At 53.1% G+C, this 15,565-nt stretch overlaps 1 protein-coding gene across 1 annotated transcript; it reads right to left on the bottom strand.

Annotated features, from left to right (window-relative positions):
* Positions 1-6,327: 6,327 nt before the first annotated feature.
* On the bottom strand, positions 6,328-14,957 carry TPGS1 (tubulin polyglutamylase complex subunit 1). The gene is made up of 2 exons (XM_053581644.1): positions 14,113-14,957; positions 6,328-8,055 (listed from the first exon to the last, which is right to left on the bottom strand). Exons 1-2 carry the CDS (start codon positions 14,487-14,489, stop codon positions 7,518-7,520), a joined length of 915 nt encoding a protein of 304 aa, XP_053437619.1. The 5' UTR covers positions 14,490-14,957; the 3' UTR covers positions 6,328-7,517.
* Positions 14,958-15,565: the final 608 nt, after the last annotated feature.

Here is a 15,565-nt window from a genome sequence, read left to right on the forward strand (position 1 = left end):
CGCAAATACCCGGCCGAGAGCCTGTTGCCCTAACTTCGGCTTCCCTACCCGTAAAAGGGATCTCCCTGGCGCAGCAGAAAGGGAGAGATGGGCCAGGAGTTCGGCTGGTCCGCAGACCGGGCTTCTATTATTATTATTCTATTATTCCTGTGAAGCCGGGCTGAGAACAGGGTCAAGGTCAGGGCGCGGTCAATGAGGGACCCGAAGGGGAGGGCGTGCGAGTTTGGACACCGGAATCATGAGAGGTTGGTAAGATGCTCCTTGAAGGTAGAAATGAGTTTACCTTCCCATCCATCATCTATCCGACGGTATTGATTCTGCACTTGACCCGGGACAGGGCCCTCATCCTGACGGGACCACCCCAAGTTGAGCCTTGAACCTTACTTAGGCTGACTTCTGAACCGACCCAAGTCTTGACTTTAGCTGAGCCCTAAACCTGGGCTCTGACCTGGCTGAGGCCTGGCCTGGACACCAACACATCCCATGACTGGACACTGGGTCAGCTGCGCCTCTTCATTGAGAGTAGGTGTGGTGCCCTGTGCCTGCAGCCTCTCTGGCACATGTCTTGGGCTGCCCACAGCTGCACCAACACCTCGGGCTGGGCCCAGGGTGACTGCCTACCACAGATGCCCCAACACCTGGCTCCTGGCCTATGGAGTTTGGTGTCCCAGATTAGAACAGGCAAGTAGACCTGAGAAAGGAAAACAATGTCAAGAGTGGAGAGGTACCAAGGAGTCCAAAGCCCTGGTCCAAGTGGCCACTTCTATGACTGCCCAGGGGAACTTGGCTTTTTCCTTTGTGAGGAGGCTCTGGGCTTCTCTCAGGCCCTTCTGCTCAGCACCCTGGACCCAGAGTGAAATGAGGGTGTCTCAATTAGTGGGCTCTCTGGTTGCATACCTTTCACCCAGTATTCTGAGTGCCCTCTGACCTTCATTCTCTTCTGGGACCACATGGTTGTCAATAGTGCCAATATTATAGAGCTGGCAGCACCTGTCAATAAATAGTAATTAGAATTACTCATGATTCTTCCTCTGAAGTTTCCCCAAATCTCCCTTCCTATGTACATCCTACATCCTGGGAGGTACTGGGTGGGAAGAGGGATGTATCAGCTTTACAGGCCCCTCCAACTGGTCCTGCTCAGGCTCTGATGGGCAGGAAAGCCTGCTTCTCTGGCTTTAGAACACCCTGCAGTGGTGGACAGCTGATTTCTGGCACAGCACTCAATTTTCTTTTTGGGGCTCGCTAGTCAGTGTGAAAGGTTTGAACTGGGCTGACTCCAAGCCCTGGTCACAGAGATGGGTCATTTAAATGGAGCATTCTATTCCCCCATCCCCCACTTGGGCTGCAGTAACTGGTTCAGGAACACATGAAACTCCTGGCCATCTGAGGAGATGTAGCCCTGGAACATGTTCTGAGATCACAGTGCTGGGGTGGCTGAGTGGGGAGGATCTGAGACTGGAGTTATTGGGCCATATTTTCACCACAAGGCCTTAAACAAAGTCAGTACTGTAATGAGCCGACTTGTAAGAGAGAATGCCAATAATTGTGCTCCAGGATCCAGTCATACCTGAGCTTCCCACAGGTTCCAATGATGCAAACTTTTTGTTTTTTTTTTTGTAGAGACAGAGTCTCACTGTACCGCCCTCAGGTAGAGTGCCGTGGCGTCAGACGGCTCACAGCAACCTCTAACTCTTGGGCTTAAGCGATTCTCTTGCCTCAGCCTCCCAAGCAGCTGGGACTACAGGCGCCCGCCACAATGCCCGGCTATTTTTTTGTTGCAGTTGGCCGGGGCTGGGTTTGAACCCGCCACCCTCAGCATATGGGGCCGGCGCCCTACTCACTGAGCCACAGGCGCCGCCCGATGTAAGCTTTTAACTTTTTTTTTTTTTTTTTTTATTGTTGGGGATTCATTGAGGGTACAATAAGCCAGGTTACACTGATTGCAATTGTTAGGTAAAGTCCCTCTTGCTTAACTTGTTTTTTTATTAAGCCAGTTTGAGTTGGGGATGCCATCACGTGCCACTGAACAGCCTTACATTCAAATCTAGTTTCTGCTGTAACTGTAGAAATATTCCTCAGATGCTAAACCAAATTTCAGCTTCTTTATCTATAGAATGAATTAGATGAGATAGTACGTGAAAAGCTCTTAGTATAAAATGCAAAGTGATCACAGAAACTTATGCAATACACAACTTGAACTTTACCTTAGAAATGAAAACAGGCTGGGTGAGGTGTCTCACACCTGTAATCCTAGCATTCTGGGAGGCCAAGGCAGGTGGATTGCCTGAGCTGAGGAGTTTGAGATCAGCCTGAGCAAAAGCCAACCCCATCTCTACTAAAAATAGACAAACTAGCTGGGCATTATGGCAGGCACCTGTAGTCCTAGCTACTTGGGAAGCTGAGGCCAGGGGATTGCTTAGGAGTTGGAGGTGGGGCGGCACCTGTGGCTCCATGGGTAGGGCACCAGTGGGTTCAAATCCAGCCCCAGCCAAATCGCAACAAAAAAAATAGACGGGCCGTGTAGCAGGCACCTGTAGTCTCAGCTACTTGGGAGGCTGAGGCAAGAGAATCCACCTAAGCCCAGGAGTTGGAGGTTGCTGTGAGCTGTGAGACGCCATGGCACTCTACCGAGGGCGATAAAGTGAGACTCTGTCTCTACAAAAAAAAAAAAAAAAGACTTGGAGGTTGCTGTGAGCTAGGATGCCAAGGCATTCTACCCAGGGCAGGGAGTGAGAGACTTTGTCAAAAAAAGAAATGAAAACAATGTAACCTAAACATTTGTACCCTTATATTAATCTGAAATGAAAGAAAATAAATTTACTCAATACAGTCTTGCTTCTATGGTGCCCTGTTAGGGAAAAAGACATGATCTCAGGAGACAGAGGGGATGTGTGAGAGAGTCAGGAGACAAAGGCTATGGGGCCTGTGTACTCTGAATTGAACAGAACTGGCTTACAGGCAAGCTCTGCCCTCTCTCCCCCCACTTGAGGCCGAGGCTCACTCTTTGTCTTAGGCTAGAGTGCATAGCATCTGTGGATCACAGCAACCTCTAACTCCTGGGCCCAAATGTTCCTCTTGTCTCAGCCTCTCAAGTAGCTGGGACTACAGACATGTACCACCCACCCAGCTAGTTTTTCTATTTTTAGTACAGACGGAGTCTTGCTCTTGCTCTTGCTCAGGATAGTCTCCAACTCCTGAGTTTAAGCAATCCATCTGCCTTGCCTCCTTGAGTTCTAGGATCACAGGCCTGAGCTGCCTTGCCCAGCCTCTCTGCCCTTTTTTGCTGTGCAATCTGGAGCCCATTAGTGTGGAAGAGAATAATGCCCCCAAAGATGACAACATCCTGATCCCCAGAAGCTGTGAATATGTTACCTTGTGGCAAAAAGGGCTTTGGAGATGGGATAAGAAACTTAAGATGGGAGATCATCCTGGATCACCTGGGGGGCCCAGTGTCAGCACAGGGGCCTCATACAAGGAGGCAGGAAGGTCAGAGGCAGAGGGAAACTAGAAGATGCTCTGCTGCTAGCTCTGAAGTGGGAGGAAGGGGCTCTAAGCCAAGGGATGTGGGCAGCCTCTAGATGCTGGAAAAGGCAGGAGATTTTCTCTGGATCCTCCGGGAGGGACCAGCCCTTCCACATCTTCATTTTAGGACTTCTGACACCAAAACTGTAAGATAATGAGATTATGTTATTTGAAATCACTAAGTTTGTGGTAATTTGGTAGAGCAGCAATTAGAATTGAATACACCTCGGGCGGCGCCTGTGGCTCAACGGGTAGGGCGCCGATCCCATATGCCGGAGGTGGTGGGTTCAAGCCCAGCCCCGGCCAAAAATAAAAAAAAAAAAAAAAAAAAAAAAAAAGAATTGAATACACCTCAATGAGTTTCAAATTCTTCCTCTCAAAATCCCTCCCTCCCTTCCTTCTTTCCAGGCCTTCTGTGTGCAAATGTAGGTCTGGACATTCAGCAGTGAACTAAACAAGGAAATCTCTGTCCTCAAGAACACAGAGAGGGGGCGGCGCCTGTGGCTCAAGGAGTAGGGTGCCGGTCCCATATGCCGGAGGTGGCAGGTTCAAACCCAGCCCCGGCCAAAAAAAAAAACACAGGCCACAGACAAGCATATAAATACATAAACAATGTCTGGTAACAGTAATTTCTGTGAAGGCAAAGTATTCCAGGGCTTAGAGAGCAGTCAGGATGGTGTAGGAGAGTATATTGGATAGGGGGATCATGGGGGATCAAGAAAGCACCTTTCAGGAGGTGATATCCAAGCAGAGACCAGATGGAGTGTGGAAGCAAGTGGTCCAGGTGGGTCTGCAGAAAATGTTACAGGGAGCAGGCACAGCATATACAAAGGCCATATGCTGAAGATGAGCTGGACTGGATGGAGGCTGGTGTGCCTGGGCAGTGAGTGAGGGACAGAGGCACAAACAGCTCAAGCTTTCTGGGGTATATATACATATATATATATAGGGCGAGAGAGACAGTCTCACTATGTCGCCCGTGGTAGAGTGCCATGGTGTCATAGCTCAGAGCAACCTCAAACTCTTGGGCCTAAGTGATTCTCTTGCCTCAGTCTCCCAAGTAGCTGGGACCACAGGCGCACACCACAATGCCCAGCTATTTTTTTGTTGTTGTTGAAAGAATCTCATCATGTCGCCCTTGGTAGAGTGTCATGGCATCACAGCTCACAGCAACCTCAAACTCTTGGGCTTAAGCGATTCTCTTGCCTCAGCTTCCCAAGTACCTGGGACTACAGGCACCCACCACAACACCCGGCTATCTTTTGTGGCAGTTGTTGTTTAGCAGGCCCAGGCTGGGTTCAAACCCGCCAGCCTCAGTGGATGTGGCTGATGCTATAACCACTGTGCTATGGGCGCTGAGCCAGCCTGGCTATTTTTTTTTTTTTTTTGTAGAGACAGAGTCTCATTTTATGGCCCTCGGTAGAGTGCCGTGGCCTCACACAGCTCACAGCAACCTCCAACTCCTGGACTTAAGCGATTTTCTTACCTCAGCCTCCCGAGAAGCTGGGACTACAGGCGCCTGCCACAACGCCCTGCTATTTTTTGGTTGCAGTTTGGCCGGGGCCAGGTTTGAACCCGCCACCCTCGGTACATGGGGCCGGTGCCCTACCGACTTGAGCCACAGGCGCCGCCCAGCCTGGCTATTTTTTGTTGTAGTTGTCATTGTTGTTCAGCAGGCCCAGGTTGGGCTCAAACCTGCCAGCCCCAGTGCATGTGGCTGGAGCCTTAACCAGTGAGCTATGGGTGTCGAGCCAGCTTTCTGGGGTATTGACTAGCTCACAGTCCTCAGGGTGACAGGATGGCCCTGAAAGTCCAGGCCCAGGTCTTCCTGGATCAGCCCCCAGCACTGTGTTCCCAGAAAGAGCCCCAGGGATGCATGAGCTTGGCCAGCGGTGTCCCAACCACTGAGGCTGGGAGCATGGAATGGGGCTGATGGGTGAGGGTGCTGGCCAGACCCTCCAGGCTGGGGAAGGGGAGGAAGTTGTGATGTGCCATGTGTGGTGGACTTGAGGAGGGCTTCCATAGAGACTAGAGGCTCCAGAGGAGCCTTGGGGCTAGAGAGGGCCAGAAGCTTCATCTTGAATGTGCTGGGCTGGGGCATTCCCGTGGAGGAGGCTCTCAAGGGCTAGAGCAGATGGTGGTGGTGTCCAAGGTGTGAATTTGAGAGCCTTTGGCCAACAGGTGGTAACTGAAGCTGTGGGCTAGTGAATGCAGAGTGAGGCATGGAGATATCTCTGGAAAAGACCCAGGAGGGTACCTTCCACTGGAGAAGCTGGGAAGAGAGAGGAACCTTCCAAGGGCGGCTTGGGGGGGTCTGGGAATGTGCTTTTGCCAGAGAGGGTTGCAGAGTCCAGTGCTGAGCTCAGACAGAGCTAGGCCAGGATCACCACAAATGGGGACTTCTGGCCCTGAGTCCTGGCACCAGAGGTGGTATAGGGAAGCTAAGCAGGGCAGAGGTGGTGAGCTTTGACTAGGAAGGCGGCTGCACCATGGGGCAGAGGGCCAGCTTGTGTATCCCCTTCCCAGTCATTCTTGGCCACTGTCTACCCCAGGAGGTAAATGGAGACTTCTGGTCTCTAGGACAGTAGAGCACTGAAAGCTGACCACAGTTGGCCTGGCTGTGGGCCAGGAGGGGAGGGACCGCAGGCATACATAGCCCTCAGCAAGTGCCAGCTCTTCCTGACACAGATGCTTTTGCTGTGTGCAGGTGCTTGGCCTGTCACAGTCCTAAAACTGACACCAGTGAAGTGGGTGCTCTTTGCTAACAGTGGTTCCCTACTGCTGTGTAGCAAAGCACTCCGAAACTCAGGAGGTTACAACAGTCATTTATTTAGCTCACAAAATCTGCAAAGCAGGAGCTGCCAAGTGGTACATGCACCTGCACTGGAGCCTCCTCACCACACAAGTCCCAGGGGAGAGCTAGGAGAAGCCACTGGAGGTCAAGGAGAAGGGATGTAGGTTCTACCTCTGGATCATGGAAGAGTGGGAATGGAAATATTGTACCTATTTCTGGGAAACAGGTGATCTTCCGAGATTCATTGGTCCTTTGTTTCGCTCACTGCCTACTCTTTGCTGACTTTGCCCAGTGTTAGGAAACGGGTACAGGGGTGGTCCCTGCCATTGTGGAGCTTGTGGAAATTTCCCCCAGTCAGAATAGGGGCTGTCATGAGCCCATTTAACAGAGGGGCAGACTGAGGCCAACAATGTGAAGTCGTTTGCCAGGAACTGTTCTGAGCTGGGAATCTGATTCCAAACTGGCTCTTCCTGCTCCCCACAGAATTCTCCATCCAGGAAGTGATTCAGTGTGTGTGGGTGTACCCAGGGTGCCTGCTGAGTGCTCAATGGCTGACTCCTACAGGTGCATGTGATTTTGAATGGACCTTGGTGGGTAGCGTGGGGTGTGTGTTCTGAGCATGGGCCCAAATCCCTGTTTGGCCCCTTACTGGGGTGTGACCCTCCACCCATCTGGGTCTCAGTCTCTCCATCTGCCAGGTGTCAGCAACAATCTACCTTCCCCACGGAGCAGTGGAGAGAATTATGTAAGATGCTATAGTTGTTTGAAGGTGTGTAAGCTGTTACTATCATCAGTATTGCTGTCATCTGCCCAGCCAACCTCTTTGACAGCTGGGGAAACCTGCCCAGGGTCCTGTATTACAGAGAGGCCAGCATTATGGAGGAGCTGGCAGTGCCACTCAGCTGTCGGACCCACAGGGCAAGTGGGTTGGGAGGTTAGAGCACACATGGATTTGCCTCAGCAGCAGGTTTTATTCTGCCCGGCCGAGGTCCTGAGGGAGCGGAGGGGCCACAGGGAAGCAGGCAGTTGTGGGGAAGGGGGAGTCCATGTCCTGGGAGTCTAACCTCCCCAGGACTGGGGCATTGGCCCAGGTCCTGACCAGGTGTAGACAAGGTGCTGCACCCTCCTGCACACAGGGACACCCAAACCTGGGTCCCAAATCTGTTCTACCAGGGGGGCGCTGAGTAAGCCTGGGCAGGGCTCAGCCCACTGGCTTGACCTTGGCAATGAACAGGGTAGCTGCCTTCTCCAGGAACTCCTCACGGGTCATGGGGCAGCTGGGCCGCCGCCCTGACATGGCTCGATCCATGGCCAGTGCCAGGCTGTCTGGCCCCAGGCGTGAGCCAGCCTCCAGGTAGCAGGCAGGTGCTGTGGCATTGTCACTGGCCTGCAGAGCGCCCTCCAGGGTGTCCAGCACAGCCTGGCCCACACGGCGGTCAGCCACAGCCATGGCAGGGCCTTCCAGCAGCTGGAAGAGGGTACTGGCCCGTGCCACAAACTCCAGCAGCACGAAGCAGGTGAGCATGCCAGTGCGGAAGATGTCCAGTGGCACTGCCTCATGGTCGCGGCACTGGATCTTGCGCAGCAAGGGTTCCACGACCGCCTCAGGGGCCTCGCCATCCCTGCAGATGCGCTTGAGCAGCTCGCTGTAGGTGCGTCCATCCAGCCCCGGCTTCTTCTTGCGCCCGCTGGCGCTCAGGCACTCATAGGCCATGCTGACATTGTTGTTGAAGGCCGTCCTGCAGGGGAGGGCGTGTTGGGGAGCCACGGGGCTAGTGCCAACCCTCTCTCCCCTCCCACCCACCTCTGTGCTCCAGCCTCGGGGCCTTTGCATAGCCTCCCAGCCCTTGGCCTGCTGTCTTCCCAAGATACCTTCTCTCCCTTGCCTTTTTTTTTTTTTTGAGACAGAGCCTCAAGCTGTCACCCTGGGTAGAGTGCAGTGGCATCACAGCTCACAGCAACCTCCAACTCCTGGGCTCAAGAGATTCTCTTGCCTCCACCTCCCAAGTAGCTGGGATTACAGGGACCTGCCACAACTCCTGGCTATTTTTTGGTTGCAGCCATCATTGTTCAGCGGGCCCAGGCTGGATTCAAACCCGCCAGCTCAGGTGTATGTAGCTGGCGCCTTAGCCACTTGAGCCACAGGCACCGAGCCTCCTTTCTCCTTTGCCTTTTTGTTTTTATAGAGACAGAGTTTCACTCTGTCATACAGGCTGAATTATAGTAGCATCATCACAGCTCATTGCAGCCTCAAACTCCTGGGCTTAAGCAATCCTCCTGCCTCAGCCTCCCATGTAGCTGGGACTACAGATGCCACCATGCCTAGCTAATTTTTCTATTTTTTTGTAGAGACAGGGTCTCACTCTTGCTTAGGCTGGTCTCAAGTGATCCTCCTGTTTTGGCCTCCCAAAGTGCTTTGGACTACAGGTGTGAACCATTGCGCCTGGCCTAGCTGGCCTAGCTGTTTCTAGCAGTCCTCAACATCTAACCTTCTGTCCCATCCTCATTAGCGTAGTCAACCCTACAAAGGCAGGGCACTCATCTGTCAGTCACTCTTACAGTCCTCCTACCTAGGATGCTGTTTGGTACACAGCAGGGGCCCAGTGTCTGCTGAATCCACCAACAGTCTGTTTGGGGCATCTGCCCCCAGGACCCTCTGGCTGCCCTACCTGTAGCATCAATGATGCCTGCACTCAGAGAATGGCTGCCCCTGGCCAAATGCCATGTTTAGGTTTTTATCGCAGGTCAACACACAGGCAAGAATCCAAGGCTCAGACCCAGCCCCCTGCCTGCTTTGTAAACAAAGTTTTATTGGAATACAGCCACACTAGCCCACTGACCTGACACCTGTGGCTGCTTCACACTACAGCAGAGCTGCATAGTCATGAGGGAGACTGCCTGCAGAGCTGAAAATGTTTACTCCCTGGCCCTTTACTGAAAAAGCCTGTTAGTCCTGCTGACAGCTCCAAGGGCAGCATGATCCCTTCTCTCAACAGGAACCTGAGGCTCTGAGCCTCTACTGTGGGCCACACCTGTGCTGTGAGTGTCCCATGGAGGGCACGAGGGTGGTAGGGGAGTACAGTGGTTAGTGTGCTGGCTGCAGCGTGACCCTGGGTGAGCTACTTCATCCCTGGGCCTCACTCCCTTCATTACATTAACTGCGCAGTGCCCTGCTGTAATTTCCACTATGATATATAGGGAAACTGAGGCTCGGCGAGCTAGTGGTCTGGCCAAGGGTCCCAAAGAGGAAGTGGCCAACCTCAGGGCTGACATTCATTCTTTCTGGATGCTCAGCTCCACAGCAAGGAGGACACGTTTACAATGAGGTGCCACTCTTCCACAGGCTGGCCCAACGTAAGTGCTGGGTGGATACTCCCAGCTGGATAAGGTGGGGACAGGGTCCTGGCTGTCTCCCAGCCAGGACTGGCCCTCCTGTTGTGCTAGGTGCTCACAGAGGGAGGTGCTTTCCAGACCATTACTGTTACCCACAGCAGCCCATGGATGCCTCTCCACAAGCCCTGCAGGAGCTGGGACTGTTAACCCATCCCATCAGGAAGAGGATGGTTTGGGATGTCTGCTGTAAATCAGTTATTTATTGTGTAACAGATTAGACTCCAAACCTAGTGGCCTAAAATCCACAACAAACATGTCACACAGCTACTGGGAGGCACTGGCTCAGGATCTCTGTCATAAATTGCAGTCATCAACTGTGGCCCTGCAGTCTGACTTCTGGGGTGGCACACTCACACGCAGAGTATACTGGGGCCACTCTCAGCAGAAGCTTCAGTTCTTACCCATAGATGTCTCCTCCAGCCAAGTGAGCTTCCTCACAACATGGTGGCTGGTTGGCCTGGAGCAAGGCCGATGTCATGTTGTCTGTCCTGACCTGTCTTCATAAGTTGCAATATGTTGCTTCTGTGATGTCCTGCTGGCTGTGCAGGTGGCTCTCTTCAACGTGGAGGGGAGTATACGTGAACTCCAGAAGGTAAGACTCCTAGGGCTGGTAGCCACAGCTGTGCCCAGCAAAGTCTTTCCACAAACTTCTCCACCCCTTGAAAGTTGGCTAAACCATGGGACTTGCTTTCGCTGCTGAAATGTGAGGGTAAGCAAAATGTGGTCCACTTTCTTCTTCTGTTTTTTGTTGTTGTTGCAGAGACTTACTCTGTTGCACAGGCTAGAGTGCCATGGTGTCATCATAGCTCACAGCAACCTCAAACTCCTGGGCTCAAGCAATCCTCTTGCCTCAGTCTCCTGAGCAGCTGGGACCATAGGTGCCTGCCACCACACCTAGCTGGTTTTTCTATTTTTTTAAAATTATTTATTTTTTTAGATTAAGTTTCATTATGTCACCCTTGGTAGAGTGCCATTGCATCACAGCTCACAGCAACCTCCAACTACTGGGCTTAGGTGATTCTTTTGCTTCAGCCTCCCAAGTAGCTGGGACTACAGGTGCCCGCCACAATGCCCAGCTATTTTTTTGTCGCAGTTTGGCTGGGGCTGGGTTTGAACCTACCACCCTTGGTACAAGGGGCTGGCACTCTACCTACTGAGCCACAGGCGCTGTCCCATGTGGTCCACTTTCAATGGGAATTTCAAGAACCATTGCATTACTCCTCATTGCTATGACTGTGTAAGCTCCAGTTGGAATTGCACAAGTGGAGCCCCCCACTGACCTTGTGGTGTAAGCAAGAGAACCCTGGCTGTGATAAAGCTGCTAAGGCTCCAGTATTGCTTGTTGCTGTCATGTGACACAGCTCCTCCTCACGGATAAGGACATATGTGAGGCCCAAGAGTAAGTCACCTCTGTACCTGGGCCTCTCTGCCAAGACCTGGCCACTCTCCAGCTCTTTAGCACCTGTGTACAAGGTCTAACAACCTTCCTATGAGCCTGGCTTTCTGCACCTAGGAAGCGAGGGCCCCAAACCTGCACCTTGAAGATGGAAGATTGGAGTTTGTGCTAGGTGGTTCCCAATAGTGCCTGTGCTCACTGTGACTGTCACCTGTAGATAGCCACACTATCTAAATACTGTTTGTCATATCTGCTCCTGGCCTCATGGGGCAGGAAGATGGACACACAAAGGAATCAGCTTGTAAGGTCAGAGCCATAGGGGTTGTATGAGACAGGACTTTTAAGCTGTTCAGATGTGTGCCTCCTGGGGGCTCCCCAGGTGTAGGTGGCAAGCTCTGTACTCAGGCAAGCCTGGGCCTGGATCTCAGGTCTGCTGTATGGGCTCTGGGCCTGGGTTTCTGTCTGTACTCAGGAGGGTTCTATCTGTGTCAGTACCTACACAGCAGTTTGTAAAATGTGAGGATTTAATAAAAAAATTGTATTTATGGAAAGATTCCAGAAAGAGACATGAAAGACTTTTAACTTTTGATGAGTAGTTCTCAAGGAGGGCAGCCTGGGTGACATCTGGGAACATCTGTGGTGTTTATGACTGGTTTGGGGGGTGCCCAATAGCTGAGGCTAAGACTCCCTGGCCTAGGCCAGCTGGTGCTCTGTGCACGGGAATGGGTTGCTGTTGCTGCTGCTGCTAGTAACATGGTTGTTATAAGGAGGTCTCAGGGGCTGCCCTCTCTGGGCCTGACTCTAGCACACCACTTGAGGTCTGTGTTTGTGTTCTGCAGGGCATTGGAGGCTATTTTATGAGAGACACTGGCAAAGAGGGGGTAACTTCTCCCCAAATCTAATGATTGAGAGCAGCTCCAGGATGGCCTAGCTAAACCCTTAGCACTGGGATGCACATGCTAGGCAGAGTGGGGATGAAGATGCCCAGTTCTTGGCCTCTGCTGCCAACCTGACAGGTGATGTTCAGGAGCTTCTGAATGCCTGCAAAGGGAAGTGGTGGCCTGGGCCACCCACTGGAAGGACAAGATCAGGCCTGGCTCCTGTGAACACAAAATCAGATGCCACTGAGGTTTGGTGAGCCTGTTAACCACTGGCTTCATCTTTGGGGTGACCCATGGGCCCAGGGGCCTGGAAGCATCTGTTGCACTGCTGTTTGCCCTGCTACTCCTCCCATATTCCTGGATATTGTGCACCTCCTCTAGCCAACAGCCCAATACCCTGTCCTCAGGTGACAAGTACTCCCAAATTCATGCCCACCCAGAACCTCAAGTGGGACTTTATTTGGAAATAGGGCCTTTGCAGATATCATGACTGCCAAAGACTGCTGGCAACCACCAGGAACTGGAAGAGGCGGGAAGGACCCTCTCTTGGGGTCTCCAGAGAGAATGTGGCCCTCCGATACCTTGACTTCAGACTTCTGATCTCCAGAACTGTAAGAATAAATTTCTGTTGTTTTAAGCCACTAAGTTTGTAATTTGTTACAGCAGCCCTTGGAAATTTATATAAACATCTTCATCTACGATGTTTTTTGGGGTGAGTGGTTTATGCGTGGTTGACCTGAACAACTATACATGGTGGACTTGCCACTGACCATTTTAACTCTTTGAAAGATGCTCTTCTGGATGTGCCAGGATGCTGACTGCTGGTTCATTCCTCTGTCTCTGGTCTTGCCTTCCATCCTTTTTTGTAAGTCCGTCAGAGCATGGTTCTGAGCTTGCTCTTCCCTCCTATAGCCTTCATGACACCTCCCAATTTACAATCTCCTGTGCAGTCCCTTGTCTCAGTTGCTGACCCTTCTGTTTACCTTTTCTGCTGTGAGGCTCCTTCTAGCCCCCCTGACTTAACCATTCGTAAGCCATTCTGGCACCTTCAAGCCAGTGGCCTCGCATCTCTGTGTCTGTCTTTGTACACTTCTCTACCACTCCAAGCCAGCTCTTCAGAGCTCCTCTGCCCAGGCCCCTGACTTGGGGTGGCTTTTTGTCCCTGCCACCCTAGGGGTGGTGTTCTGCTCTGATGCCCTGCCCTCCCCAACCTTTCTTCCTCTGTCCTAGCTTGTCTGGGAGTCTTTGATGAGGTCTGCCTTAGTGTTTACAGCCCTTTGGATAGCCTCAGTTCCTGTAGAGATCAGGCTAAAAGGGGACCTTTGCTTGGCATTCTTCCCCACCTTGCTCCTCCCACCCTCTTCCTGGGTGCACCCTCTTATAAAAATCACCCTCACGCAAATGCTTGCCTCACTCAGCCTTGGTGCCAAGGACACCAGGCCACATCCAGTCAGTCACCACCCCGGGTTGGGGCTGCAGGTCAAACAGCTTCTGCCCATCCACCTTGACGCCGATGTGCATTCCACACGTGCTTCTAGCATCTTCCACGCACTCAGAGCCGTCTTGCCCCAGGTACACGGGTGGCAGGCACGTCCCTCATCCCGCACGTTTCAGTCTACCTCCCAGCTTCCACACCCTTTATCTCCCTCCTGGCGAGATACTAGCTGGGCATCCTGCCCTCAACCCCCACACCCCTTTCTCGCACCTTGCAGGCCTCTTCCCGCCTGCCCTCCTGCTTGCGATGAGCCTGCCAGCCCTGGGAACATCCACACCCTGCCCAAAGCTTGGGGCCCGGCTCACAGGGCTTGCTCTCCAACCTCAGGCCAGGCCTTCCCCGGGCTGCATTATTTTCACAATCACCGCCTGCACGCGGGAAACAAAAAACCTGCCAAAAGGCATCACAAAAAGCCTAGCTGGAGGGAATCACCCACGCCCAACGTGGCACCTCCAACTAGTTCAGGACTCCGAGCCCCTGATCCCAGGAACTACAACTTCCAGCAGTCCCCGCGCCCCAAAAGCAGGCGCTGTGGGGAGGCAGCTGCGCTAGGCACGACGGGAGTTGAAGTCCACCGCCCCGCCCCCGCCCGGCTCCCGCCCCCACCCACAGCCGGCAGCCAGACGCGCACCTCTGGGAGTGGTGGGCCAGACGGAGATACCAAAGCGCGCGGCCTAGGCGCTGCTGCTGCAGCAGTAGCTGGCCCGGGGGCTCCCCGGCACCGCCATTCGCGGGCGAGCGCAGGCCCATGTTCTCGAAGTAGTGCGCCAGGAAGGCGATCGGCTCCTCGGGCCGCGCCTCCAGCACCTTTAGCAGGGCTGCGCGCAGCATCTCTGTCACGCCGACCTGCCGCAAGAAGTCTTCCTCGCTCTCAGCCGCCGCCGCCGCCGCCCGAGACACTGACGCCCGGCTGTTGTCCGTGAAACTGGCCGCTGGGGCAGCCGCAGGCCGCCGCTTCTCCATTGCCGCCATCTTCGCTGTGGGCAGCTGGACCGGAAGTACTGCCATATTTCACATAACGCCCAAGTACTGGGCGGCCATTTTTGTTAAGGGCAGAGGCAACCAACCTTCCTCTTGGATACTCTGGGAAATGACAAGAACTCATTACCCTTTCCCCCAGATTCCTGTTGGCATTTTGTCTTTCTTCTTTATCATTACTGGTTGTCACTCCTGGCTTCGGCCCAGAACGTGAATTATGCCAGATTTCAAGATGGCTACCTAGGAAGGTCGGTTTCTGGCATGAAGCCGGGTCATTTGCCGTCTCGGTAGTTGGGCGAGTCTTTTAGTTGCATGGTCTCCTAGCAACCACTCTCCCTGGTTACCAGAGAAGCCCGACTGAGCGTGCGCGAGCATCGACCCTCCCTGCTTTTCAGGACAAAGCACCGCCTGCGCCCCCAGTTGTTCACCTCTTGAGCCTTTAAATCGGTTCGAATTCAGCCATGCCTTCAGCCTAACTCGTTCTGCGTCTATATAGTTTACCTCTGAGGGATCCCTTCTGCCCAGCTCCCTCCAGTTGCGTCGTGATGTTCTGCTCTGGGACCCCGTAGTCTGCAGGTCCGTCCCAGGCTGTTACCCTTCCTGACCGCCAGAGGGCTCTTTCTGACATCACATCCTCTACAATTCTAAAGTCTCCCATAGCTTCCCAGTGTCCTCAGGCCGACGTCTCTACTCTCCAGGCATCTACAGCTTTTTTATTTATTTATTTATTTTTGAGATACTGCCTCACTTTGTCGCCCTTGGTAGAGTGCTGTGGCGTCACAGCTCACAGCAACCTCCAGCTCTTGGGCTTAGGCGATTCTCTTGCCTCAACCTCCGGAGTAGCTGGGACTACAGGCACTCGCCACAATGCGCGGCTATATTTTGTTGCAGTTTGGCTGGAGCCGGGTTCGAATTTGCCAATCTCGGTATGTGGGGCCGGCGCGTTACTCGCTGAGCCACAGGCGCCGCCCCGCATTTACAGCTTTTTATCAGCTGGCCTCATTTCAGCTGTTCTTCGCTCCCTCCCCACCCCCTTAGCCCTGGTCACTCCAGAAAACCTGCAGTTTCCCTTGCTAAGCCGCCTCTATGGCTTTGCCCTGGCTATC

This window comes from Nycticebus coucang, chromosome 2, assembly GCF_027406575.1.
Source record: "Nycticebus coucang isolate mNycCou1 chromosome 2, mNycCou1.pri, whole genome shotgun sequence".
Taxonomy (NCBI): Eukaryota; Metazoa; Chordata; class Mammalia; order Primates; family Lorisidae; genus Nycticebus; species Nycticebus coucang.